This window comes from Cynoglossus semilaevis, chromosome 12 (assembly GCF_000523025.1).
Source record: "Cynoglossus semilaevis isolate Cse_v1.0 chromosome 12, Cse_v1.0, whole genome shotgun sequence".
Lineage (NCBI taxonomy): Eukaryota > Metazoa > Chordata > Actinopteri > Pleuronectiformes > Cynoglossidae > Cynoglossus > Cynoglossus semilaevis.
Window position 1 is genome coordinate 12314514 of NC_024318.1, and position 27082 is coordinate 12341595.

General features: G+C 39.0%; 1 protein-coding gene across 5 annotated transcripts; it reads right to left on the bottom strand.

Annotated features, from left to right (window-relative positions):
• On the bottom strand, positions 1-26995 carry kif16bb (kinesin family member 16Bb). 5 transcript variants are annotated; one of them, XM_017037495.2, is made up of 21 exons: positions 26854-26995; positions 26705-26768; positions 26510-26620; positions 26001-26117; positions 24863-24960; positions 23731-23846; positions 23504-23646; positions 22565-22733; positions 22239-22361; positions 21926-22101; positions 21488-21553; positions 21340-21399; positions 16183-16302; positions 16046-16088; positions 15499-15636; positions 13612-13694; positions 11529-11617; positions 9593-9766; positions 8555-8615; positions 3699-8148; positions 1-1530 (listed from the first exon to the last, which is right to left on the bottom strand). In XM_017037495.2, exons 1-20 carry the CDS (start codon positions 26898-26900, stop codon positions 5953-5955), a joined length of 4194 nt encoding a protein of 1397 aa, XP_016892984.1. In that variant the 5' UTR covers positions 26901-26995; the 3' UTR covers positions 1-1530; positions 3699-5952. The 5 variants fall into 5 exon arrangements, with proteins under 5 accessions (XP_016892984.1, XP_016892985.1, XP_008320466.1 ...); XM_017037496.2 differs by having other exon boundaries at positions 3699-6267; positions 22239-22364; XM_008322244.3 differs by having other exon boundaries at positions 3699-6711; positions 22239-22364.
• Between the last annotated feature and the right edge of the window lie 87 nt (positions 26996-27082).

A 27082-nucleotide genomic window follows, 5' to 3' on the forward strand; every position in this document is an offset into this window, starting at 1 on the left:
TTGTTTTGTTTTTTTTTTTTTTCTGTTCCTCCCAAAGACAATGCTACATCGACAATGCTGTGATAACGCTGTTGATCAATAACAATTACACACGATTACACCGAGGTGTGGGGTTTCAGGCCGTTCTGTGCCATTCTAATTCTGATTTGAGTAAATTGCTTAACCTTCTTTGTCATGGAACCAGTAACGTTGTAAAAGACGACAATAATTAGGAGCACAATATGAACATTTCTTTAAACTGTGTTTTAAAACCAAACTTTTGTTTGTCAGACCGGTGTAAGAAGGTGAAGGCAAACCATCATGTGGACAAAAGAGAGCTTCATCATGAGTGATCCAGCTCCTCAGTGTACAGTACTTAACCATGATGTACTCGACTACAGTGACTCACGATGATAAAGATTTAAACTTAAAAACACAGGAAATGCTGAATAAGACTCCATTGAAATTCTTTCTTTCCTAAACTGGATATAAACCACTTAAACTTAAGTGACCTATAATAAAACTGCAAACTGAAAAAAACATTTCTTACAGCCATCCTTTACAGCATTTATTCTCAAATTGCAATATGTGTATCAACGTTAACCGCATATGACCTTTTCTTTGATGCTTTTGACTTAGACTTGGCCTAAGACTGTGATATCGTGAATATAACTCCACACATTACATGTGGCATGTGTGCATTTACAGGGCTCTTGGTTATAGTTAACATAAACTCAGCACATGTTGTACCGTGAGCAATCTAACACAGTCCTGCATTAAAGTTAACTATTCCTCCCTCAGATGCAACAAGAACTGAAGAGTGCTCTGAATGGCTGTGAAAAGAGACTATTCTTATGGACAATTTACTAATCTAACTTAACAGCACCCCACAGACTGGAGTCCAGATTGAATGAGCATTAATCATTGCAGGAGTTTAAAGGCAGCTGCTGCTAAAATAGAAATGTGCCAGACAAGTGTTTGCTGAGTGTTCTGGGCTAACATGATGTGCATTGACAAGTAGAAACACAAGTTCAACAGCCACAGTTGTGTCTATTTATACTGAGCCACATACGATGACAGCAAACCTCTAAACATTACTCAAAGCAGGGTTCTGTCCACTTGGTGAAAATCCCAGCATTCACTGGGTGAGGGCTGAGTTAATCCTACAATGTTCATCAGTCCATCACAGGACCTCATGTACTGTAGAAAGAAAACATTCACACTCACATTCACACCTACAGTCAATTTAGAGTGAAGCATTAAGGAGAGCCTGGATGTTTTGGGGAAACACTGCCTGAGGAAAACGTGCGCACAGGAGGAACATGCAAACCTAATACAGAGAGACCATTAGTGACAGAGAGCAGAGCAGCAATGTTTGTGCTCTAGGGTAAAAACACTAACCATGTCTCCAGCTCGTGGCCCCGTCTCCAACATGTCCATTAGTCTTCTTTTGTGCCAATCCTCTCTCCTTAAACCAGATCTTGTTTTCAAACCTCTGAACCTTGGCCGCTTCCCCGATCTGCTCATTTTGGATCCTGTCATTCCTGGCCACTGCACACAAACAAAAGGATGTCAGCATTTAACAAAACTGGAATATTATTGACTATCTACAGTATATCCAGTTTAGCTGTTTTTTGGCCTTACAAAGCCTTTAATGATTGATATACTCACACAAAGACAAGGCAAAAGTCTGGCACATGTGATTGAAGTGCATTTACCTTAAACACTTTCATAAAAATACAGAAAGTCTGGTTGTTCCTGCCAACTTTTTTTTTATCAGTCTTAAGAGCCTCATGTAAGAGCGCATTCAGTGAGAGCAGCTGTTCATCTGTGTGACCTGCTGCTTACTGCAGTACGTCTGTCAGCTTTTAGAGGAAGGTAATCAAAAATGCTTGAGCTATCAGAGGACAGCAGTACCCTGCCAGAAGCACAAGTATGAACTGTGCTGCTTTTTGAACCACCAGCAGCAGCATATTCAGGCAAACAAGAGGGTTTCACAAAGGAAGACACAGGACAGCCATTCGCTTGGACTGTAATTAGCAGAGTTGCAATAAAGGTAACTAGAAGGCGGAGACTGGCTGAGTTTATTTATTCTTCCACATGGGCAAGTCCTCTTTAATGCAATGTATAATAAGGTTTTAAAAGAAAAAAGAGAATCACTAACAAAATAGCAGAGGAAGAAATAATGAGTAATACTATAGTATAGTATAGTATAAAAGAATATATTACAGTATACCATTCTACTGTATGTAACAACAGAATATTACAATTTACTATGGTGTAGTATTAAAACAGTACAGAATAGTACTACATTACAGTATAAAATATAAGTATGGTATAATATATTTTAGTACAGTATGGAATTATTAGATTTTCAGGGCAGGTGAAAACAGAAGCTTTCAGGTATATATGTATGTATAAGTATTGTATATTACTACACCATGTATGTACTGGTAGCATATGTGTTTATAGTATTGGTAAATAGCAAGGCAGAATATGTTTTAATAAAAATTAATGTCTAATTCCAGGGCTCTCAGATCTCAGATATAAAGTACACATTTTACACAGAGAGGAGAGCTGTTGGCAGTGACAGGAAGGCAGTGTCTTATGAAAGTGTCGGGTACAGTCACAATCAGCAGATGGTGAGCACTGCCTCTACCCCCCGCCCAGGGCAACAGTAAAACTGAGCCTGTGAAATTTGCCACAATCTTTGGTGGTAAATGTCTCACAGTTCCTGTAAATGCTAATGAAGCTCATGTGAGGTCCAAAACGGAGGAAGGGTAGATAGGGAGAGATGGAGTCCAATTTAAAAATGACACTCTGTGACAAACTCATTCATTCAGAGGGCAAAGAGTTTTCTCTGGCCTGCGGACAGACATTCACAAATGAGTGCCGCACAAAGATGGCAGTGACATTAAGGTCGCCGTTGCGTCTGTGTCCTCAGAGACTCGTTCTCTAACACATTCCGTCAGAGGGACGGTTCAAACCGGCTACTGCTGAAAAACACACTGGCCTTTTTTTAGACGGGCTACAGTAATGAAGTTCATTAGGAAAGTGAAATGAATTTAAAGCAGTTGGAGGCTGCACTGGCTGCACACGCTGGACATTTAATAGACCTCCTCTCAGCTGGAAGTGAAGATGAAAAAGTGCCCTTGACACAAAGCCTTTGAGAAGAAAGAAGCATTGATGTAACTTTGCGTCATAACTAATGTCTTTCCTCGGAACAAATGAATATTGTTTACAATAAGTCACAATTAATAGTGTTACCAATAAGGCAGATGGAACAGGATAAATAGAAGGTAATTGCCCACATGGCCTGTAACTGCAAATAACAAGCAGTGATGACACACAGTGATGACAAAATCATTGAGAGGCATCAGAGCTTGAACAGGTCAGCAGGAGCACTTTGTTTTATCAGTGTAGAGAGGTCAACGTGACCGTTAGAGGGCCTGTGTATTTAATCTGGGAAACTGCGCTAGATCTGAAACCACAGCAGATGGAAACTTGAATGACCCGTAAATAGCAACAATAGTTCAGCTAGAGTTTGTGTTTTGTTTTGTTTTTATTATTTAAAAGTTTAGAAATTAAGAAACTGTGATTAGTGCTGGTAAACAAACTAAGGTGTAGTTGATCTATCACCCCTGCAGGAGGCACTATAAATGCATTGAATACCATTTTTAAGTGTGTTGGTACCTTTAGCAAAATGTTATTACTCTTACCTCACAGCCAGTAGTTCTCCTGTTCTTCATGTTATCCTGGTGTGTGGGGGTGTCAGGAGGGGCCGGATCCTGTGGTGCTCTAGTTTCATATCAAAGTACAAAAACATGGAGGAAGTTAAATGGTCCACTCTAAATTGACAACAAGTGTGAATATGAGGGTGAATCACTGTTTGTGTCTATTACCATTTCAGAATACACTAAAAAGATTAAAAATATATAATTGTCATTTTGTGTGCAGTGCAGAACTCTTTCGTTTTCTTGTCAAGGACAGATTTCAGGTGATCCTGTAACTGTTAAAGAAAATGGGACAGAGTTGAGGTCTAGTTAAATAAAAGGTCATACAGTTCAAATGTCGTGCGTAGTAGTCCTATTAACTCCAACATGTTTTGTGATCATTAATAACAACATAATGTCTAAGTTATGTTATATCCGATTGTATAACTATTGTTTACAGCAGCATGTGTGGAGCCTATTTTCATATTTCAATTTTTTTGTTTTGTTCTGAATTTGTCACATTTTTTTCATACTAGCCTGAAATCTCAAAAAAATATATGTGGCAAAGACATCTTTATATGCTGTAAATATGGCTGCTTATGTTTTCTACGTTTGCTTTGCAAATTTTTGTATAACGATTTGGCCATAACTACTGAACTACTAAGTATTTGTTCAATGTCTTCCTTTATCATCATGTGGCTGCATTGTCTGTCTAATCACTGGGTATATTTTCAAAAGAATATATATATAAAAAAAAAGATGAATGTACCAAATCCCAACTGTGCAGTTCCAAACACTGCCTCAATTGATGGACTTATCTGCAGGATACTTGCTGTCTTTCTTTGTGCTGACAATATTAAACCCACTATCCTCTGCCAAAATGTGTCATTTTTTGCCCAGATGTAATGTGAAAATTAGCTGCCGGAAAATTTAATCCATAGTTCGAAAAATTTTTGTTGCACGCCAGACACTATCTTCGTTTGAATATAGAGCGTCTCAGATTATTTGTCTGCTTTTGTGCTTTATTCACAGAAGGACATGATACACAGTGGTTGCATTGAATGGTAATTAGCTGTCTGGAGCTGAAGCGACAGGGAGGAAAAAAATAAGCCTTTCACATCACTGCCTCAAACATTATAAAGTGTTTGTTCATTCACAGCCAAAATTACCATCCTTCATGCTACAGCAGGCAAGAGGTCTGATGCATTAAACCAGCCCTGTAATTTCCACAGTGAACGGGGGTCAGCCAGTTCAGAAACAGAAAAGGAGGATTCAGTTTCAACTCCCAAGAAGTCAATTTTTTTCAAGGTTATGTATCTGACGTTTTTTGTTTTACAAACATTCCAGAATCACAGGGAGAACATCGCCTTTGTGCACTGAATTCTTACAAATTACCCATCACTGACTTTTCATAAGAAGCAAAAATGATAAAGTTTAGTCTTATATAACTGGTTGAAAACGATGAACTCCGATTTGTAAGGACCTTTGACCTCACAGTCTCTCAGTATCAGCAAGCTCTTTTCTAAGCTACAAAGTTTTCTTAACCTTCTTTGAAATTTTAACTAATTACTTTAAATCAACTTCACATTAATAAAACACAACAACAACAAATAGTGAATACATACCTTAACCACTGATTAAACATCTGTAAAGATACTGTAAAGATCAGTAATAGAGGAAAATAATGATGCATTAAGTGAAGCAGACAATGACAAAGAGGCATAGAGAGAAATGGTAAAACAAGGACAAAATTAATTAAATACAATATTCAAATACTGTTGGAAAAAATGCACAGAATGAGAGATGATGTAATTCTAACTTGTAATGATAAACTCCAATAGAGCAACAATAAATTATTTTCTCCTTTATTCTTAAACACATTTATATCAGTTCATATAAAACATTTAAAGAAGGAAGTGGACATACAAAATGTATTTGAATGATTGCCATTTAAAATAGTTATTTAAATCAGTATTGAAATGAATATTTAAAACATTATATAAACATCTTTTACAAAAAAAAAAAGAAAAAAGCAGAACACGTTTTAAGAGATAAAATGTGGTTATGAGGCCATGTGGGCTGACATTAAAAGGTAGTGAACAGAGAAACAACTTACTTGGTAAACTTCAGAATGTTCATTATTTTCCTTTGTCAGCAGTGAAACTGTCAGTAAAACAGTCTGTAAAATTCACTTTCATCACTGCAAACTGTGAGGGAGACTTCAAGCGGAGGTCTTCATTACTGGCTTTTCGGTCCTTGATCAGACATTTGACAAGTGATTAATTAGAAAGGCAGCTTCACTGGAGCAACTGAAAGTTAATTTCCACACTTCTGCAAGAGGAGCTGAATTTGAAGCTTTTGCAGGCGGGCTTGTTGCTATGGAGACGCTTTCAGAATGACCCCTGCCCTTCGTGTTTACTAGGATTACATCCAGTCTGACAGCTCCACGCTCGTCTTCATCGTGCAGAAGAACGCAGCGCACATCTGAGCGTTGGCGAAGAGTCAAGTTGCAAAAAAGTGGACGGTAGGGCTGCAGGGTGACGCAGCACAGCGTCGGGTGGAAGACAGTATCAACCTGCACCAGACCAAAGGAGGTATCGGTGAGGAACAGTTGCATCAGAGATTCAGAGTGAGAGTCAGGGCTGATACATGCCGCTACACTGAAGTAAAGTAGTATGTGTATGTCTCCTAGAGGGATGCCAGTGTGATCCATGTTACAATGGAGAAGGTAGATCAGATCAGCGAGGCTCCTGTGAAACTGAGAACAAACCCTCAGACCAGCATCCATCAGGAGGTCAGGGACATAAACCTGGCAGTCCAGAGACATCTTCATTAAGTCTCCATGAAGCAGTGGATGCTGAGAGATCCTGTTGTCCCCGGGGCAGATGGCACCAAGTATAACAACACACAGCTCCTTGGTGATCTTCTGGCTGTGAGTGTAGACACCGAGGATGCTGTCCTCTGTGGTTCCCATTAAACGCAGACTCTGTCCTGCTAAGGCTATGTTGATTTCTTTCAGCTGCAACAATGGGAGGTAATGAAACAAAGTAAGGGTTTTTGAGTCAGTGGTCAGGGTGTAAAGACCAGTTTCAGCCATGATCAGGAGGGCAGGACAGGGATCAGGTTGGCTGCATTTAGCCACATTGAGCCAGAAGAGAGCTACAATATTCTGGGTGGTAATCAGTGTTGTGGAGATGATAGAATTTAAAACGTTCAGTATGTCTTGCAGTGGAAGTGTTTGAAGGTGAGAAAGAGATTCAGGAAATTGTATCAACACTTGGCTTACAAACAGGTCACTCTTTGTTGTGCTTTTCTCCAGCACCTGAACTATTTCCTTAGACACATCTTTTTCTGTCACAGATGTGTCTTCTTGTTTTATATGAATAAGAGCCATGTCTTGCTTATTGGACAAATTCATTAAGTTGTTTGTCGAAATGCTTGGCATTCTTGGTTTATTACATGAAAGCTCCTCTGCTTTGCTTAAAGTTTGTGTTGAAACGTTTGGGAGTTTGGTGCTGGATGGACAAAAGCCTCCTGGACTCATGTTAGTTGCCCCAGGCTGAGGAGACTGAGTAGCCTCCGACTGAATGTGCTGCATGGGCAAGGGTTCTTCAACTGTAGAAAATGTATGATTGTCTCTCCACAAAGAGAAGACAAAGCTCCTTTTCACCATAGAGAAGACATGGCTATTCTTCACCAGAGAAGCCACCTTACTCTCCTGCACTAGAGACATGGCATGGTAGACCCCAAAAGGTTGTAGCCCCTCATTCCTAAAGGTCTGTAATATCGTGCTGGGACTGAGGAGGAGACGCCCTGCATCCTGGACTATCCATGAAACTCTGTGGACAAAAAGGCCCAGCGCTGATCTTTGACCTGTGGCTGCTGCTTCTTCAGTCTCTGTCATGTTTGCTCCTGGGACCTCCTTTAAATGTCCAGATTCATTCGTCTCTCCGCAGCAGACTTGCCCCTCGAAGACTGTTTGCTCAGGTGTACGACAGGGCGCCTGACTGCTGAGAGGCATTTTGTCCATTTGAGATTGAGTGCCGGTCTGTGGGAGGACAGACATGGAGCTAGTTCCTCCACCACTCTGCAGGTGGGACACGCTGCCTAATGAGCTCCCACCAGAGCCAGGTCTTCCCTTGTAGCAGTCAGCCACAACACCTTGGATCTCATTAGCATTCCCCTCTGGCTTCGAGCTACATCCATAACCCAGGCCCAGGACACTTGTCTGCTGGAGGCTGGCATCCCCTGACCAAACCTCCTCTTTCTGATAACTTGGAACTGTAGCCCCATTCTGAGCTTTTCTCCACAGCCTTTCAGACATCAGCCGCAGCCTTGATTTATGACACGAGTCTCTCTCCTGATTGTAGACTTCCCTGGTGCTTACCCCACCCTCTATTTTGTCTTCATCCGCCTTAAAACTAGTGAGAGCCACAGGATGTTTCCCACCAATGGCCTAGTTTAAATTTTGCAGGTGAATAAGAAAATAAGAAAAGAAATCAAACCCAAACTCGACATATTTCTATATTTAAAATCATCTGATTGTATCAATTTCTATAAAATTAAAATTAAAATCAGCCACTGTCAGAATCAAATAAATTTTAGGGGTATAAAAATTTTATATTTAGTCATCAATAAGAATATTTGTGAATACTTGTTTTAAATTCCGATGTTTCCATAACAACATCCAGGACTTAAATAAATATATGCATAAAAACACTACCAACAAAGAAAATGCATTTCTTTTTAAAGAATATTACAGTTTTTATCACAGTATCAGGGAAAGCAAAGGGATTCGACTGAAAATATAAATTAAATAGTGATTATTTTACAATTAAAACGTAGGATAAATGAGTACATACTGTAGTTCTGAGTTCTGTTGAGGCAGCGCTGCACTGCACTTCAGATACAGCAGCCAGCAGACTGTAAAAAGGAGACAATTCATTTGGTAGTTTATCAGAATTTTAAAAAATGAGTACATAGAAACAGTTATGAACACACTAGAGCTGTATATATGCTCACACAGACAACTGGGCCTTTTTTAAAAAGTCAGTGGAATTATTTACTGTGTTGTGACACGAGAGACTTCAAACAGTTATGAGGTAAAAGACAAGACCCGACTGCAGTACCCCTTATCCCAATTCACATAATCCATCCCTTAAATATAAAAAAGCAAACAGTCAAAACAGCAGCAATGGATCAGAGTCACTCTACTAGCTGTGAAATTAAACTGAATCTCTGCATGTTGGTTAGAGGATTTGCATATAAAACCCTGCACTCTGGAGGGGGGAGCAAAATCCAAATCTTCAGCTCAAATGTGTTGACATCACAAGAGAGATGCAGTTCTGGTCCGAAAGATGCTTAAAGGATTTTTGTGAATCACATACTCACACACACACATACACAAAGGCACATTGGGTCTAAGGTGACTCGGTGGTCACCTAGACTTGAAGGACTGCACAAGGGTTAAGGTGGCGTTTTAGCGACGTTCCACCAATTAAACGCATGGTAAGTATAGAGCTGTTCATACATACACTATAGACTAATATCATTATATTGCAGTAGTGTTAGGGATAGACATGAATACAAATGATTAGATCAGAAGGCAGGTTCAGTTTTTTTAAAGAATAACAGAGAAATGTTCAGAGAAAAAGTTCCTAGAGAAGATTCAAGGATATACAGTACAGGAGGAAGGACCTAAAAAAGGTTGGTGTAACAGTAGGAGATAAGAACCGACATGGCTGCTCTGAAAAAGCTGTAACTAAAAGAAAATGTCCTTAAAAACTTTGTTTTGTGGCATGTGCCACTCAAACCAGCGTCTGTGCTGTGGAATGACTGGCTCACAAACAAAGGATTCATTAACACCACATATTTCACAGTTTGTTTTTCCTCTAACTTACCCGTTACCAGTCTCTCCCACCAGTGCCCCCGTCATCTTTTCTTCTTTCTTTTCACTGGGAACCTCGCCATCCTCCTTTTGTCTTTTTTTGTCCAAAGTGCTCCTGGCTAAGTTAACCTGGTACTGCTGCCTGGGCTCCTCCTGATGATTACACTTCTCTTTGTCTTCAACAATCCTGGTTATCACAAATGAACCAACACAACGGTGACCCTGAGGTTAGGAGGTAAATTGAAGATTCAAATGCTTTAGAAAATCCTGCACCCTGTTACGTGTACCTGTTATCACCACATATACTACAGCCTCAAACAATGCCCATTTATTTAGTGGCCTTCTTTAAACCTTGAGTTAAGAGATGCACATACGTATAAAGTAAAGTAATAACGCTGGCATTAAAAAGTACCACAGATGAAACACTCACCAACAGGCTGATATTCTTAAAAATAAAGCTCCTCTAAAGCTTGTGGCAGGAGGTGGTAAACATTACTACATTGATGGATGTTTGAATAGATTAAAGCCGGATGTTGGCTCCTAACAGTCTGTTTTTGGTCAGTGAAGGCAGAAATTGAAAATGTGTTTCTGTATTTTCAGCCACGAATGAAGGACACACACTCCAGAAGGAGCATTGATTTGGTCTGTGTCGAGAGGGACATTCTTGAATTTACATACATGCCACAGGTATTGACAACTACAAAAACAAATAAATCTCTGTCCCTGTTATGAGCACCTTAAAACTAAAGGCTTTGGGATTTGCAACAATGCCCAAAGATCAGACTTGCCATTAATGTTCTATTTTTAAATCAGTACACACGTGGAAAACAACCCAGTGACTCAGCAGTTCCACAACCTTTCTCCATTACACAGTCATTGTCACTTGTACTGGTGAAGAACTGGATAAATCACAAGTGAGGAACAAAGTGTTTTCTTTTAAAATCTAAATCTGTTTTTGTAGATGGAGTGTCTCAGTGACCAGGTCAATACTATTGGCCTCTTGTGTGTCTCTCTCAGAGCTGAACAAATATTCATTAGACTGTTTGGAATGAAGGTCTGATATTTACCTGCCTTTACTACAACTTTGCACACTGTAATGAAGCTAATGTAAGGTGAACAAGCTGAAAAAACAGCTAAAATCTGAAAGTCTCATCTGACTGACACATGAATAACTGGTTCTCAAACTTTTTACACTGCATACCAACTTTTACAATAACGTACTACAACTGGGAGTTAAATTAAATACTTTATGAGCTAAAACATTGTATATTTCTACCAAAAAAAAGTTTGTCAGTATTAATGCCAACTGGAGGTCAGACAGATGAACCTGTGCCTCTTCTATGGGCATTGTGAACCACTTGACCGTGGGCAGCTTTTGGTTCTGCAGCATCAAGATGGCTATTTCATGTCAGGTAGCTGAGCAATCAGAGTTTTCCCATCAACGACCCTAGGTGTGTCTCTAATTGTTAACCTCTTGATAGTCAATCACTGCAGAGTGAATTGAATTTTAGACAGTAATTCGATAAACACTGGTCCACTAACAAATCAATGACATGTCATACATTTCACGGCAGTGGCAACTCATAAAGATGTCACATTAGCATAATGTTGCTGATGGGTTGGTGGGCTACAGTGCATCATGTCGTTTTGAAATTCCTAATAAAATTAGACTGTCCAAAAGAAGATTGGTGCAGTGTGTTTTTCTTGTTCATCTCTTGGCATTGACATAGTGTGCTCTCTAAGTGGTAGAAATTCAACAATTTGCCAAAACTTTTGTTAGTTCCAGCTGTAATGCCGAGTCTTTGTTAGAATATATTTGTTAATTAATAAAGGTGTTGTTGACTCAAACCCAAGAGTCTCTAATGTTGTGATATGAAAATACAGCAGTTATAGGATGACTGGAATAATGACAACACTAAAATACCTCCATCAGTTTGTACAGCACTCACCCTGGGTTCTGCAGCATCACTTTGGATAGATTCTCAGTAGATTTGGACAGGTCTGTCAATGACAGGCTGAATGCAGACATAAGCCCATTCTGCAGACAACAGAAAGGGAACGGCAGTGTGAGATGGAAACCTAACAGAGCATCGAGGAGTGAATGACAGCTGTCACTGGTAGACCGCAATTAACGAATGCTTTAATCGTAAAATAACTTTTACCGCCATGTCATCAGTAATTGAAACAGGTCGTAAAGACACCGAAGGACTTTTACACATTCAGAGGCAACTGGCAAATTGTCATCACACTTAAGCAGCACGAATCTATTATAGTGTATATTACTGGAATGAAAGGATCATTTATGCATGCTGGCAGGAGAACAGCTGTAATTCACCACCTGGCCAATTCCTGTGGGTTTTTTTTTTATGGTCTGTATGAAAAGTGTTCCCACACTCTCAATCTAGAAGTGTAGTACTACTCTGAATATTCTAATTCACTCCGTGATACCTGAGCAATTTGATTTGTTGGAAATTTTAAGTCATTTTACTTCTACTGCAAGAGCAGAGAGATAAATGTAAAACCATTGGCAACTATCCGCAATCCTTGAAATAAAAAACTTCAACACAACATATTCTTGACGTTCTAGCACAGGTAGTACCCAGACAAAACTAATGTGGAACTGACACCATCTCATTTGGAATTAATGTTAAAAATTCATGGCTAGAAAGATTCTTACTATTACAGCAAAGATGAGATGTGGGTAGTCAGTTGTTAAAGTGCAGTCACTCTCAGTGATGCAGGGCAGAAATCTGCCAAAAAAGTTCAGTGCAGTCAAGACAATGGAGTGAGAATGAGTTTTAGAAAATACATGAAACTGCAGTAGGAGATTTAATTAAAGTCACAGATTTTTAGATGTATAGTTTAAATTGGGGCCAAAAAACAATGTCAAAATACACTTAGTTTGTTTGTAGCTACATTGTTATATCACTGTCACTATAAACAATTGTTTATTTTTCCAATGAAAAGCTTGTTTACCAGTATTTGTAGCAGCTCTGGTTCTCATACAGGCCTTACTTTATCACTCTACAATCATTTAAACCTTATGAATATCAAGTGTGTGACCCAAAATATAATTGTTTTTTTTTTTATAAGGAGTAGCAGACTCCCTTACCTTATAAATGTGAGCAGAATTATGACCGCCATTCAATTTAAACTATATTTTGGGAGTGTTGAGAGAGATGCCCCAAAATGAGGGTAAAAAATGTAATACTTTAAATACTGAATACTTTGAATACCTTATTCAAAAAATAAATTAGTTGTCATTGAATTGGCAGAGGAAATCTCTAGACCTTCATGACTATTAATGAAGTGAGCAATAAAACCTACAGCATTCATAAATGCAGTGATCACCAGCCATTTTCAAATTAAGGTTTAACATCAGCCAATATAAACCTTAGAATAAAAATCAATCTCTACAGGAAGTTTTACAGTTGTTTTTGTTTCCTTCACAGCTAGTTGGGCTTACACGTTCAAAAGCTCAGGAAAACATTTGAGGCAAACAGCAGCTGAAGTTTCTTCAAGACTAAGTGTGTATTGACACAATGCTCTTTTAAAAACACATTAAAGTGAATGAAAAGCCAGGAGGGAGCTGCTGCAAGATGGATGAAAAGCAGCCGGTTCTGAAAGCTGCCGCACCTGGCCTTCTCTCTGAGGTTGAAAACCATACACCATGGGAAAGTAAATGTTGGTGATGTGTTGGTCTGCTGCTTTTTCGTGAGCCAGTTAATCAGAGTCTCATGCTCAACAGGCAAAAAAACAAGCTGTGGCAGATGAAAAGCTTGCAGTATTTCTTATTTCCCTCGTTATAATTCTGCACCGGTCTTGTTTTGTGGAGCTGAACACGTTTGCAGAAGGTAGCAGGTGTTACAGACGGTAGTTATGGAAACAGCGTGTGATGCTGATTTGCTTTTACCAATTCTGAACCAATAGTTAAATCATGGCTGGAAACACTGTCTCATAGGGAGAACAGGCAGATTTAAAAAACAAAACAAAACAAGGTTTATCTGTGTTGGTTTTGCAGACAGTCTGTACCTGGCGTTTTTCTCTGAGCTGGGCTGCTTCACTTGGGTGGTTAAACCTAAGCATCGTTCCACTTCCAAGCTGTATGATGTTACCTGGAGGAATAAGTGTGGGGAAAAAAGCGGTTAACCACAATCAAATTTGGCACTTGGTATAAATCCTGCAGTCCTGGCTGAATAATGTGTTACACTTTTTACATAGCCTGAGCAATGGAGCAAGTGGAGCAAGAGCATCCCCATTATTCAATTTGAGAGAGCAAAGTTGCAGCTCTGTGAAATTTTTGGGTCTAATGAGACTTTGAATATAATTATTTTTAAATTCCAGAATGCATCACAGCGTGTAATGATCTCTCCTTTCATTCAGCCACGCTTTGCTTTCATTAGTATGTTTTTTTTTTCCCTAAAGGAGGTACATGTATGGGATAAATCTAGTTCAATTCACATTGAGCTCTGTTCTGTGGATAAAACATCACCTCTATGTAGTAGGTATCGCATCCATCTTAAAGACGGGCAGTAAGAGTCCACTAAGACAAGACAACATCTGGAAGGTTATTTCACTTAAACTGTATGTTGTAGTTTGTTACCTGGGTGAAGTCTACCCCTTGGTCATACATTGATTTAACAATTAATTATTATTTTTAAAGCTTTTTATTGTCTATTGACTATTCTACAAACACAACAAATCCTACATTTGTATTTTGCACCAACTTGCGGACTTTTTTAAAAGCAGGCTACAAAAGGGTTGTAAAAACATTACAATTGCTTTTAATGTGTTAAATACGGTTTTGTTTTAGCTAGGCATCTAAAGACAGGAAAAGATGCAAGTGAGAATAAATTATATTTTACTGCAAAGACTTTGCCCTGACCCTGTAGAGAATTGTCAAATACAAAAAGGCTGAACAACATTCTCCTCTACAGAAGTAAAAGAAGCAACAAAAAAAACAACATTCCACAGTGTGATTGGTAGTGACCTGGACCAGAGAGATGATTTACCACAGAACCTGATCCAAGGAAACTTTAGAAGTCTTGTAGCACTATAGAATCTGAGTGATATTAAGGTTTATATATCAGACTTATTATATATCAGGCTCCAGCTCATATTGCCATATCCACAGATTTTCTCCCAGTCTCCTCTCCATTTCCCAACTCCTCTCTCTGCAGAGCCAATACTAATCTTGCTTCCACTAATGACTTCTGACGAGTGACAAAGCACCTGAGAGGGCAGGCCGTGATGGATTCCAGCTGCTTTTGGACTGAAAATTACTATCATTTGTTCAAGAAAATAGCTTCAGATGCAGCCATTTCTGAAGGGGATATTGGATAAATTGAAATGGTTATAAAGATACTATTGCAGCCAGGCCCTGCACTGCCTGTTCTCTGTGAAGAGGTTTTATCTTTGGAAAGCAAAGGAGCGTGGATGAGGAGGCAGCGGGGAGGGAAAGCTCCCAGCCATGGGTCGGCAGGAGGGGGGGCAGGAGTTTCAGCCGGTCTCTGTTCTGTCCTTTGAAAGGTTAACGATGTGGCCCACTTCAAACCTGTTGGCCCTATCAACTCCATCTGCCAATTAAGTGAATGGCCCAGAGCATTGTCTAGAGCTTTGTCTGGGGCCCCTCGCCCTTCAAAATGTTTAGTAAGAGAAATGGCATCTGCCCTGTGGAGAGCTGTGTTCACCATCCACTCAGGTCCTGAGTGTGCTGCTGTGGGGGATGCTGGGACATTAAGTGCATTTCATTTGCAGATGTGATGCAGTGATCTCATGCATGTGAAACTGATGGTGGTGTTTATGTTTTACCAGCAGTGAGGTAATTGTGAACAGGGAGAGAGAGACAGAAATTATTATTATAGTCGCCATGTTAGTCAAAGACTGTCTGGAGTAGATTATTACTGCACAAACACTTACCCTGAGTCAGCTGGCAGCGATCGGTGACCACAGAGCCATTGACTGAACACAGGGCACCATCCTGAGGGATCAGAGTCACGGCCCCTGCACAGTTCTCAACAACACAGTGTTCACCGAGTAGCTCAGGTCCTTGAAGAACTGGAACACAAACATGTTTAAAGTAGGACTGTCACAATAACCTGGTCAAATTCTTTAATTCATTTCATTTAGACATTGTATTTGCCCAACAATTCCACAGTCCATCAAGTAATTGGTGCCTAGAAAAATGACAATGTGGTTCTCACACGCTGCAGGAAAAAGTTTTTATTTTAACGGAGCATCAGGTGCTTAAAATTCCATCCAGCATGCCTTTGCTGGGATAACTAACTAAATGAATCATGGTTAGCCATGATTATTTATGGGCACAATTAAGCATAATTAACCCCAAAACCAGGTGATTAATCAGATTTTTTTAATGAAGCATTGGAGAGCTCTGGTTTGACAAAAATCAAGAAACCAATGTTAATCAGATAACACTGCAGCTGTTGCTGTTGTATCTTTGACTCACCAATATCCTGTGTCTTGTCACTTCCCATCTGTGTCCACCCCTCCTACAGTAGAAATACAAAAAGCTTCATACAGATACAGTAGCAATGACAGCAGAACAATTAACAGTGGAAACAGGCAATAGTGGTGATGCTTCACTTTCAAATAATACAGAATGATGCCAGTGCTGAGTAGATCTTTCCCGATGCCTATGAAATGAGGTAACTGGCAGTCCAAGACCACTCCACTTCCATCCTTCCTCAGAGCCAGAGCGTCCCCCTGTAGGACACCAAAGAATTTACAATCAAGTGTGCAAAACAAAAAAGAAAAGACAAACAACTTCAATGGACTGTAGCTGGAATGGCACAGAATAAAAAAGAAAATTGCTGACAGACAATAAATGGCAACTAGCAGAAAACTGAATTCTTTATGACGGCTCTACTTTCCCTGAAGGCCACACGGAACAGTTGTGTACCAACCATGTGTTGGAACTAACGGCTACAGAGATGCCATAAATCATGCAGATCATCATAGAGAGAGTCAAACTCTACACTGTGTTCAGTGGGTGAGGGAAAAAAACTCATCATCCCAAAACACTCACTCACTCACACACTCACACACTCACACACTCACACACTCACACACTCACACACTCAGATAGGTTGTATAATACGCACCATTGCCTTTATTGATACATGGCTATCAACAGTGGTTGTGAGTATTAAAACACTCCCCAGCTTGTAAAAGTATGTTGATGCTCAGTAAAAAGTTGACTTTGTTCCATGACATTCACAATGTGACTGTAAGGAGAGTCACATGCGGATCAAAGTTGTGTTTATATGACCACTCATGAAGAACTTCATTAGGATAGAGGTGTTCAAGTGAACTGCTCATGGGTATGAGGGATATTATCAGATTAATATTTGATCAAATCATAGATGGGTGATTTAGAATTGTTATACGACCCCCTGGAGGCCATTTGAATTTTAAACATAAAGATTTACTTTCAATAATAGGAGCTAAAAGAAGTAACTGTTTTGTCGTGGTTATGAAACGTTGCTGTGGCCCAAGAGCCCAGGTGTAAGAGGCCCTATCAAAAGTTTCCGGTTAAGCTACTTGACTAATGCCTCACATTGCTGTGGATTAACTTAACTGCATCCCAAGAGGTAGTCCAGAAAATCTCACATATAGAGGATTCAGAACCCAGTCTTCAACCTCATCTGCTTTACCCCCAGCACCGACCCACTCCCCCACCTCCTCCTGCTGCTGCTTCTCAGTTTCATATAGATTGGACAGTAGAGTCAGATGTGTCCAACAGCTCAGTCATTGCAAAATGGGAGAAATCCTTTTTTCTAATGAAGGGGGAGAGGTATCGACCCCGGCCCCTATACTTAATTAAAAGGGATTTTTCACAGACTTCATTAGAGGTGAACAGCAGCTTGGCAGATTTAATCACTGTGTCACTTTCCTCCGACACTAGGAACAAATTAGATCCTTTATTTTCTCCTCATATTCCCACACAGAGCAGAGAAAGTTGATCCGTAACACACCCACGCAGTCAATCAGTCAACATGTATGTTCTACACAGACAAAAACATCAGCAGCTGCTGGAAATACTGTAAAGAGCCCAGACCAGAAGTCTGAGTTGCAGCATTCTGGTCATTATCATGTAGTTGGACAGAAAATTCATAAAGTTTTTTTTTTTTGCCCAACACTTCTGCAGCCTACTGAGAGTGCTAATATGGATTTCAGAGTATTGCCATACCAGGCCAGCCATTGATTATTTCCTGACTGTACATCAGCCATCAGCAGCTCAACACAATCACATGAAAATATCCACATCTCACATGACTTTCACATTTCCAGATAGTTTTCCTTCAGATAGATGTATTTGTGTTTTAGTTGGTTAAGCTTTAGACACAGTGAAAGGTAAATGCATAACAAATTAAAGAGGAAAGGCAATTATAGAGCCAATTTGCAGGTCTTTAAACATCAAGCTGCAGTTCCTCATAATCCATTATTTGTACTTCTCTTAGAAGAAAGTACATCTCTTCTAAGTGAGGGAAAAGGGTTTATGTTATCCACACATATGCTGTGATGAGACTGGATGCTCTATATGATAAAGTTGACCTGATATGTTTTGCGTACAACTGGATGCAAACCCTAAACTACTGCATACATCTGTGAGTTGGTTGATTATTGTTGCTCCTATTTGACAGTAAACTTATTATCTGTGCTTTGTGAACAACAACAAAAACATTTGAGGCATTGTATTTTAAGAATCATTTAAAACTGACATTTTACAGAACTTGCCAGCAATAACTGGAAAAAAATGACTTGTCATCAAACCTTTAAAAAAAAAAAGACTATTTGAAAGGAACAGTGTATGATTGAAATGTTACATTGGTAGTACTTTTTAAAACTCATTACTTTTTCAACTTGGTTGTTTTTGTCCAAATGTAACACCAATCTTTTTTACTTTTTTTATTGTAGCCCTCTTTTTGCTATCACATAAAAATAAAACTGCTGATGGGATGTAGAAGTCTCAAAATGCCACACTGAGCCTGATTTAAGTATCTGCTGACAGTATGAGGTACAATGACATTAAACAGATCAGGCCTCGGAGCAGTAAGGGCTTAAGTTGTGCTTTTGTGATGATTGCACCATGTGGGTGAAACACAAATACTACAAGGATCAAAGAAAAACTGTGGTTCATTTCATCTCCCTGACATAACGGGTCTCCTCTGCAGCCTTGTGGGAGAGATTTATACACAACACACACTTGCTTAAGTGCACGTGCAGTAAAAAGCCTGCAGAACATTTCACTTTACCTTCTCAGTTTTTTTTCTTTGTTTTTTCTCGATCAGTTTCTGTCTCCGACTCTATAAAGCTGCTCTGAAATCCATCTCATATTAATTACTTTCTCTTCTCCACATGCCCTGTAACCAATCTGGGAAGCTGAGGATGAATAACTTTGCATTCTAAATTTGCTTTGAATACAGAATTCAAACGTCTGTTTACACTGCTTTTGGTCAGCTCCTTCCCATACTCGTCTCCTTAAAGACCAAGCAGAAAATTTTCATCTTGCTTTCAGCAACAGACACAACTGAATGCCAAGATGCAAAGAAGGCTGAAGAATTAGAGGATGCTCCTCCTGAAAAAATCCTGAAATCCACACTTGAAAATGGATTGTACTGAGTGACTGATTCAATATACAGAACATATGAATTCATTTTTGTAGATCTGTTTTGAATATATTTTCATCAGTTTCCATCAATAAAGTTGGCAAGCGCAATTTACAAACTGGTTTCTCTTCACTACATAGCTGTCATCTTTAAAAAAGGAATAAATATTGATGTTGTCAAAGGCAACAGTTCTCGAAAGAGTACATTTTGGAGATGAGACTCCTGAGGTCTCCATAGAAAGATTTGGAGCCTAGCATGACATTCAGCTACTTCAATGGCTCCAGGGGGGGAAAGTTGCAGCAGGAACTCATCAATGTCAAGAAAAAAAAGTGAAATGTGCCTCAGACAAAGTTGTGGTTCATTCAGGCATCAGAACCATGGTGGCAAAGACGGAGAACTACAGTTCAGGTGGAAACTCTGAGTGAAAGAAACAGAGCTATGTGACTACTCTTTTACAATGACTAGGGCTATCATGCACAGTGGGGTCTCTAAAAGAACCAGTTCAAAAAAAAAAAAACTGCGTAGATGTATGCTTTATAACAGGAAGTAGAAAAAGTAAAAAGCAAAGAAAAGTAGGACAACAAGATCTGTGTTTAACCATTTTCTTTCAGCAAAGAATATACTGTGACCCAGAACCAAAGCATTGTGTTTAAAAAAAAAATCATAATGACTCTTACATTCAGTGCAGCAAATGTCTTTTTCCCAAGACAGAACACAAATGCATGGAAAGACAAATGTCAAAAACATTAAGCCATTCAAGCAACAATTTACCTTCAGCTACATTAGTGTGTCTGCTGGTTCACCAGCACAGTGACCTTTCTGCCAACCTGCCACACTGCATCAGGTATACTAAGATATGCAACAGTGTAGATGGGAACAGATCTAAATATGGCAAGGCCATCTGCTCTAACAGTAAAGGTGAATAATGTTCTTTCCGTGTTCTCAAAAGCAACCACTGCTTGACCACACAAACAATACAGTGGCTTTAGTTAATATGCCAGACAGTCGGAAACCAAAGTGCCATATGTCAATAATCAAGATCTGTTAATTAGGAACGGTGACAGCTGCTAATGAGTTCCAATAGTGTCATGAATAAAGGGCTGTCAAGCTGATAAATGTCACCTGCAAGCCAATGTACAGAACAGAATGTTAACCGCTTCGCCTGCTTATGTAACCAACATCCACATTAACTGAATGTTAGCAATTGTTCAGCGATGTATTCTTTAACGTATCACATCACAAAAGTGATCTGCTCTTTAACTGCTCATCTGGTACCAAGTCATTAGTTCTTGCAATGAGATAGGAATGCACAGTCTTATCTCAGTCACAGCCGTTAAGTAAAGACAACAACCTCAAAACAAATTAAGACAAAGTGCAGGCGTATGTGTGTGTGAGAGAGAGAGAGGTTACTCAACACTTGACTGGCAGCCTTCACAGTCAATGCATAATGCAACAGGCAACTCGGCTGAACACAATGAGTCCCAAACAAATGACATTTGGTGTTATTGGGGAGCTGGGCATCGATTCAACACAGGAGAAGTGTTCAGTGTAATTTCTGTACTGGCAACTCGGGATTTTTTTTTTTTTTTTTTTTTTTTTTTGGAAGTCCTGTCACTGTGTCTTGACCTCAGAGAAATCATACTGAGCTGGTAACAGGTCAGTTCTGTCTCCTTGTCACAATCCTCAAACGCTCATCACAACAGCTTCACAATTATTACACAACCTCAACTTTTAGACACATTTTAAATATATTACTGGGGAAATATAATCAAATACCAGGTTGGCTCGACACTGATTACCATTTCCCGTCCACGAGGTGACTGAGCTTGTTCATAAGACATACAGTGACACCAAGTGGTACAATGTCTACATTGCAAGCAGCATGTCACATTAAGTGTCACACATGCAGTGTCTGTTATTAAAATGCATTCAACACATTGAAGGTATTGTACTTTAAGTATAAAAAAACTATCTCAATGGACGGGGCTTTTCTAGAAAGTTCTTATCTCTACTAATACAAATAGAAGCCAGATGATATTAAAAGAAAAACAACCCCTTTTTGTACATTACTGATTTACAGTGAGTAGTATGAACCTTGTTTAAAAACTTGAATGGATACTGTATGGTGTACCTGCAGGATAGTTTGAGTCTCAGTCCATTTGCTGGTCCACTCCTTGGTCAGTGCAAGAACCTGGTCAAATGAGAAACCGTTACAGGTGTATTGTCTAAGGAACTAATGCCAGAATGCCAGTTCCCCTCACTGGGTGAGTTTGCCTCACCTTTGCCTCATTCTGGTGCAGCTCCTTCTCTACTGTCACAGATGAGGGCAGCTCTCTACTGGGAGTCTGGAGTAGTGGAAACAGCTCAACATTCAGATTGGACTAAACCTTACAGTTTAGGCTTCTTAAACAGTTGTTTAGAGTTAATGTTTGTGTAATGTATGTGTTTTTCACTAATTATGAACATTAACATGAATCTGTGAAATTATTTTTTTATGAGAAATAAGGCTTAGGTCAAGGTGAAAAAGAACTACAATTACTTAATGATTATATTTTTTCCTGTTTTTCTCACTTTGTATCATGTAAATCTGAAAAAATAAATGAAAAATATATTTGTATGAGAAAAGTAAACAGAAAAGAAAATGTACCATCTTTCAAACTGCCTAAAACCTTTTGCACAGTGCAGCACAGAGTGGGCTTTAATTCAAGCTTATAAACCTGACTGGCTTCATCCAGTAGCCTTTGGAGCCTGGTAACCTCAGCCTGCAGCTCTCTGATAATCTTCACGCTGTCGTCCTCGTTCACTGTGGGAGCATTCACTATGTTTTTAGCTCGGCTGGCGTAGCGCAAAGTGCTTAGGGTCTCCGTATAGTTCACATCAGCAGGAGACACAGCTGTTATTGAAATCCACAAATAATAAACAACCATTAACATGGAGGGATTAAATATTCTTGAAGAGTTGAGGTAATATATTTCAGAAAAGACATGAGAACAAAAACAGCTTAGGAAACAAATCCTGGAAAGCACATACTTGCTATCATAGTGGTTTTGGAGTTTCCACCCAGGCTGTCTTTAAGCAGCCATGTCAGCACCGAGTCTCTGTAAGGAATGAAGACTTGCTTCGTTTTTGTGGACTGCTCTGCTGTGCTTAGATCTGCTGTGAGACAAATAAAATGATCTCAGATAAAGTGTGCACTACACCTGCAAAATATTCATCCTCAAGCTTCTATTAGATCTTCTGAGAAGAAGGTGGCCATCAAGGTTACAAAATGAGTGGGAAATAACAGATCATTACATTGCATACAGTCATATTCCCTTGTTAATGTGTGTCACGTTTGGAGTGTAACTGTCGCCTACCAAGAGTTGAGATCACGCTTCCCAGGGTGACGAGTGATTTGTTGATGTTGGCACCTTCTTTCAGCCTGGTGCCTGTAGTGCGGGTGGCATCAGCTCTCTCGCTGCCTGCCAGGTCTACCAGGTGGATCTTACTCAGTGTCTCCCGGGGTAAGTCTGTATCAAACCATGCCTGTGGTGGGATGAGAATAAATAAAATATATAAATAATATATATATATATATACATATATATATATATATATACATACATACATACATACGTACGTATACACACACACACACACACACAACAGTGCATCTATAGTTAGTTGAGTAGAGATGAAGGCACAGAGGAATTCATAGGCAACAACACAACCATGAGGCCTGCCAAAAATAATAAAGACACTAGAGATATGTATAGGTATTTGGAGATAATTCAGTGTTAATCTGTGGTGGATACAGGTGGGTCCTACAGCAATTAAATTCCAGATCTTTGGAGGTTTCCCCAATAACAGATCATATTAGACAATATTACTTACAGTAATTATTTTGTTATGTATATTTTGATGTTTTAAACTTTAATGACCGTTCAGTTAAGTTACATCAGATGTGTATATTTGTATAGTTGCACAAGCTTACAGTATAATTACATTTAATCATTTTTGTAATTGCTTGCAAACTACCTGTATTTCTTATTTCATCTGTCAGTTGATCCCAATCTAGCCGTTGCCCAGATAATTAGAAACGTAATGGATATTTGTGTTGTCTGATGGTGCCTTTTTTTTTTCTTCCCAGAAAACAAAGGTATCAGGTAAAACTGCATTACATAGTATTGAGGGGCAAATTTCTATTTCTATGAATTCATGTATAATACTATATTACAAAACAAATCAAATATAATGCAAAACAGGTGTATGTGCCACATAAAAAAATGTAAGGAAAAATTTCCAGGGCATTTCACCTGCATGAAGGTGATGGTAAAGATGGCGTGAGAGCGGCTGCTGAGGTCGTTCATGGCCGTGCTGGCTGTGGTGCGGTTGGCGTTGCCCAGGTCAATTAAAACCTCCATGTCACTGTAGTTGTGTATGATATGCTTGGAAAGATCTACATAACAGTTAGTTAGGGACCACTGTCTGTCATCTTTATGAACTCTGGTCTTTTGAAGGAAATCATAAAATGCATGCTTACTCTCCACGTAGGGCCCTTCTTTGGGGTGCTCTCGAACTCTCAGGCTTCCACCCTCCGATGGTGACTTATTCCTCTTTAAAAGGTCTCTCACACGTTCATTATATATCTCCAAATAGCTGATTGCAAGACACAGACAAATGAAAGGTCTCAAAGTCTAAAATCTGAATCTCACTTATTAGATGAGGAAAGAAAAACAAATGATTTATTTGCCTTTGAGAGGAAAAAAATTGCAATGGCTTTGTAAAAGGTAAAATGAGCTAAATTACTATTTGAATTGATTTTAAAATAAATAAAGAAAAGGTTTAAAGAAAAATCAGTTCAGAGAGCTTCTGACAGGAACGAAATAGTAACTGAAATGTGTGAACCATATCCAGTTGCTGTAGCCCTGCTGATTGGTTGCTTGTTGAATAGATAAATAAACAGAAAATCAAGAGATCGACAAATGACTTGGGGCAGAGTATGAACAGATCAATGATCCAATATCATCATGCAGACCAGAGAAAGTATGTTGTTGATTCAAAAGGAAACTGACACCTTGTTAAGAACAAAATGTACAATAACTAACTTGATTAAACAGAAATGAAAATTTGACTAATGAGCTTTTAACCTTCATAATTTTCATTTTCATTGAGCTTAAAATGCCCTTGTTATACAGCAATTTATAGCAAACAAGTTATATTATACAATTGCCAGTAATAAATTAGAAGCTTACTCAACATGAGGACCGATGTTTCAAACATAATGTGAGCTCTGTCTTAGTGGGCGCAGACATGTATGTGTAACTTAATAACTAAGTCAATGTTATAGTTAAGCCAAGTATCAGTCAGCCAGTGTTACCGTTTCCTACAGCAGTTGAGTGTCTCATCGCGCTGGTCCTGTAGTTTTTGTATTAGGTTGGTCAACAATGTTAGCAGTTTGAAGACACTTTAACATCAGGTACTGTTTAATTGCAGCTCTTTTTTGCATTTTGTTATTGCATAAAAAAAGAAGTACTTTAGATTTAGTTGCTGGTACAAATCCACAGTCTTTTTTTCTCTTCATGGTATTTGGTAACATAAATATTGAAAAAGACTGCATGTAACCTGCAACAAGACTAACAAAAGAGGTTTGTTGATCATTTGTTTTCCATTACCTGACTTCTGTACGAAATGACACGGTCTCACACTTGCTCTTGTGAGCAATCTCCTCAAACAAGCCTTCGCCAATCCTTGGGATTACACCTTTATCTTCCTTCGACATCAAAAAGGGAAAAAGTGGTGCATTAAAACAAAAACTCAGTGTAAAAATGGCACTGTCACAAATAGTGTACTTTTAAATGACAATTTAATTTTCTTCCCATTATGTTCTCTTAATTTGACTGTACATGCCGTGCCGTGACCACTAGTCAGAGCATGCACGTACACTGGCTCATCTGATATGGAATTACTGAGGCGTAAAAGCAATTCCACTCTGAGCTGCATGCCCTCTTGTTTTAATTACAAAGTAACAGATAGTAAGCATTAAGAGGCATATATAATTATCAGGGATGTTGACAGCAGCTCTGCTGATGACCTTGCACGGGCCCCTTGGTAGACAGGCAGAATCCTCACTGGGAATGTAACTTTTCAATTGCACTGCAAGGTGATGAGACAAGCTATGGGTTGCTGGCCTCATCACAATTTCTGATTAGTGAGGTGAAACATGGAGATAAATGGAGAGATGGGGGCAAGACTTTCAGAGGAGGCCACCATTAGTTTCTATTGTTGTACGGAGTCACTTCAGTGAACCCATTGGTTAGCAATTTTGTAGTACATGGCTTTGAACGTGATATAATGCTTGAAATGTTTTATCTAGCATAAGTGACCAAAACGTGGAATTCTGGATGCAGCCGACAATAATTACTCAAACGTGTCACATAAGTATTTTGTTTTGCTGTATCTGCAGTTGAAATTCTATTTTGCCAGTTCATGTCCGAACTATTCCTCAAAGGGCCGCTGTGGCTGCAGATTTTTGCTCCAAAAAAAACATTGTTTGACCAATCACCTGTCTGAAGACTGAGGCCAGTTAATTGAACCCGTCAACTCAGTTGTGCTACTGCTTAGTTGGGACAAAAACATGCAGCCACAAAGGCTCTTGGTGGAACAGTATGACCACCTAACTTCCTTTTTTGTGTTTGTATCTGTAGAATTCACTGACACAGTCAGTATTGGGGGCAGGAAAACAGTCAAAAGCATTAATTTCAACTAACAAGTTTTGAACAATGCTCAGAAAACAGACAAGACTTTACTCACTGTATGGCCCATCATAGTGAAGGATTTTCCAGAACCTGTTTGGCCATATGCAAAAACACATGTGTTGAAGCCTTCAAATGCAGCTTTCAGCACATCTGAGCCCAGGTCATTAAAAACCTATTTCAGAAAAGGGTAATAGTAGTAAAAAAAAAGATAGATTAGATTAGATAGATTAGATAGATAAGATAGATAAGATAGATTAGATAGAGATAGATAGATAGATGAGCGTAGAATAGAATAGAATACATTTTGTAGGCATGCAGCAGAACAAGCAAAAATACTATGAGTATCTAGTTATATTATAACAAAACTGAAGAAAACATTTAAACCTTAAGGTGAGTGTACAAATATAAAGGAGTAAAATACGCAGTAAAATATACACATTATACAGGACACAATTAATAAATGCCTTAAGAATATACACATTATACAGGACACAATTAAATAAAATTAAATGCCTTAAGGAAATATTAAAGTGTATAAATCATTTATGTGAATTATACGGTTACCTTTTCTTGATTTGCAAATGCGCCACTTTCTTTGTCAGATGAATCGTACGAGAAATCGAAAGAAAAGGCCTTCACCCTTTCCTTTACCTTCTCTCCTCGGACATGTGGAGGCTACAATTCAAATAAAACAATCCTGTGCATGACGTATTTGAATTCATTTTAAATAGTCCACAAGTGCATGTTTATCAATATTACCTTCTGAATATACGTGGTGCTACCGCTTACACGAATTATCGATTTGGACGACAGCCCCTTTTCCCTGTGTGCGTGTAAAAGTGATTAGGTCATTCGATTATAATTTTTAAGAAAAAATATGTATAAACAGTAATTTAAAGCTTGTATACCTTTGGTTCATTGGACGAACCCGAACCGCCACTTTCACTGAAGCCATTTTACCACAACTTGAAAACTTTTGCTCGAGTCAGAGTTCTGGTTTTGAGCTAATTTAAGTATTATCAGTACACCTGCGCATTAACCGTGAAAGAGGGTCTGGGCCAGATGAACTCCACTAGTTATCCTACTCTTCTCCTCTGGAGGACGCTGCAGGCCACAGCACACCAACATGTGGGCCAC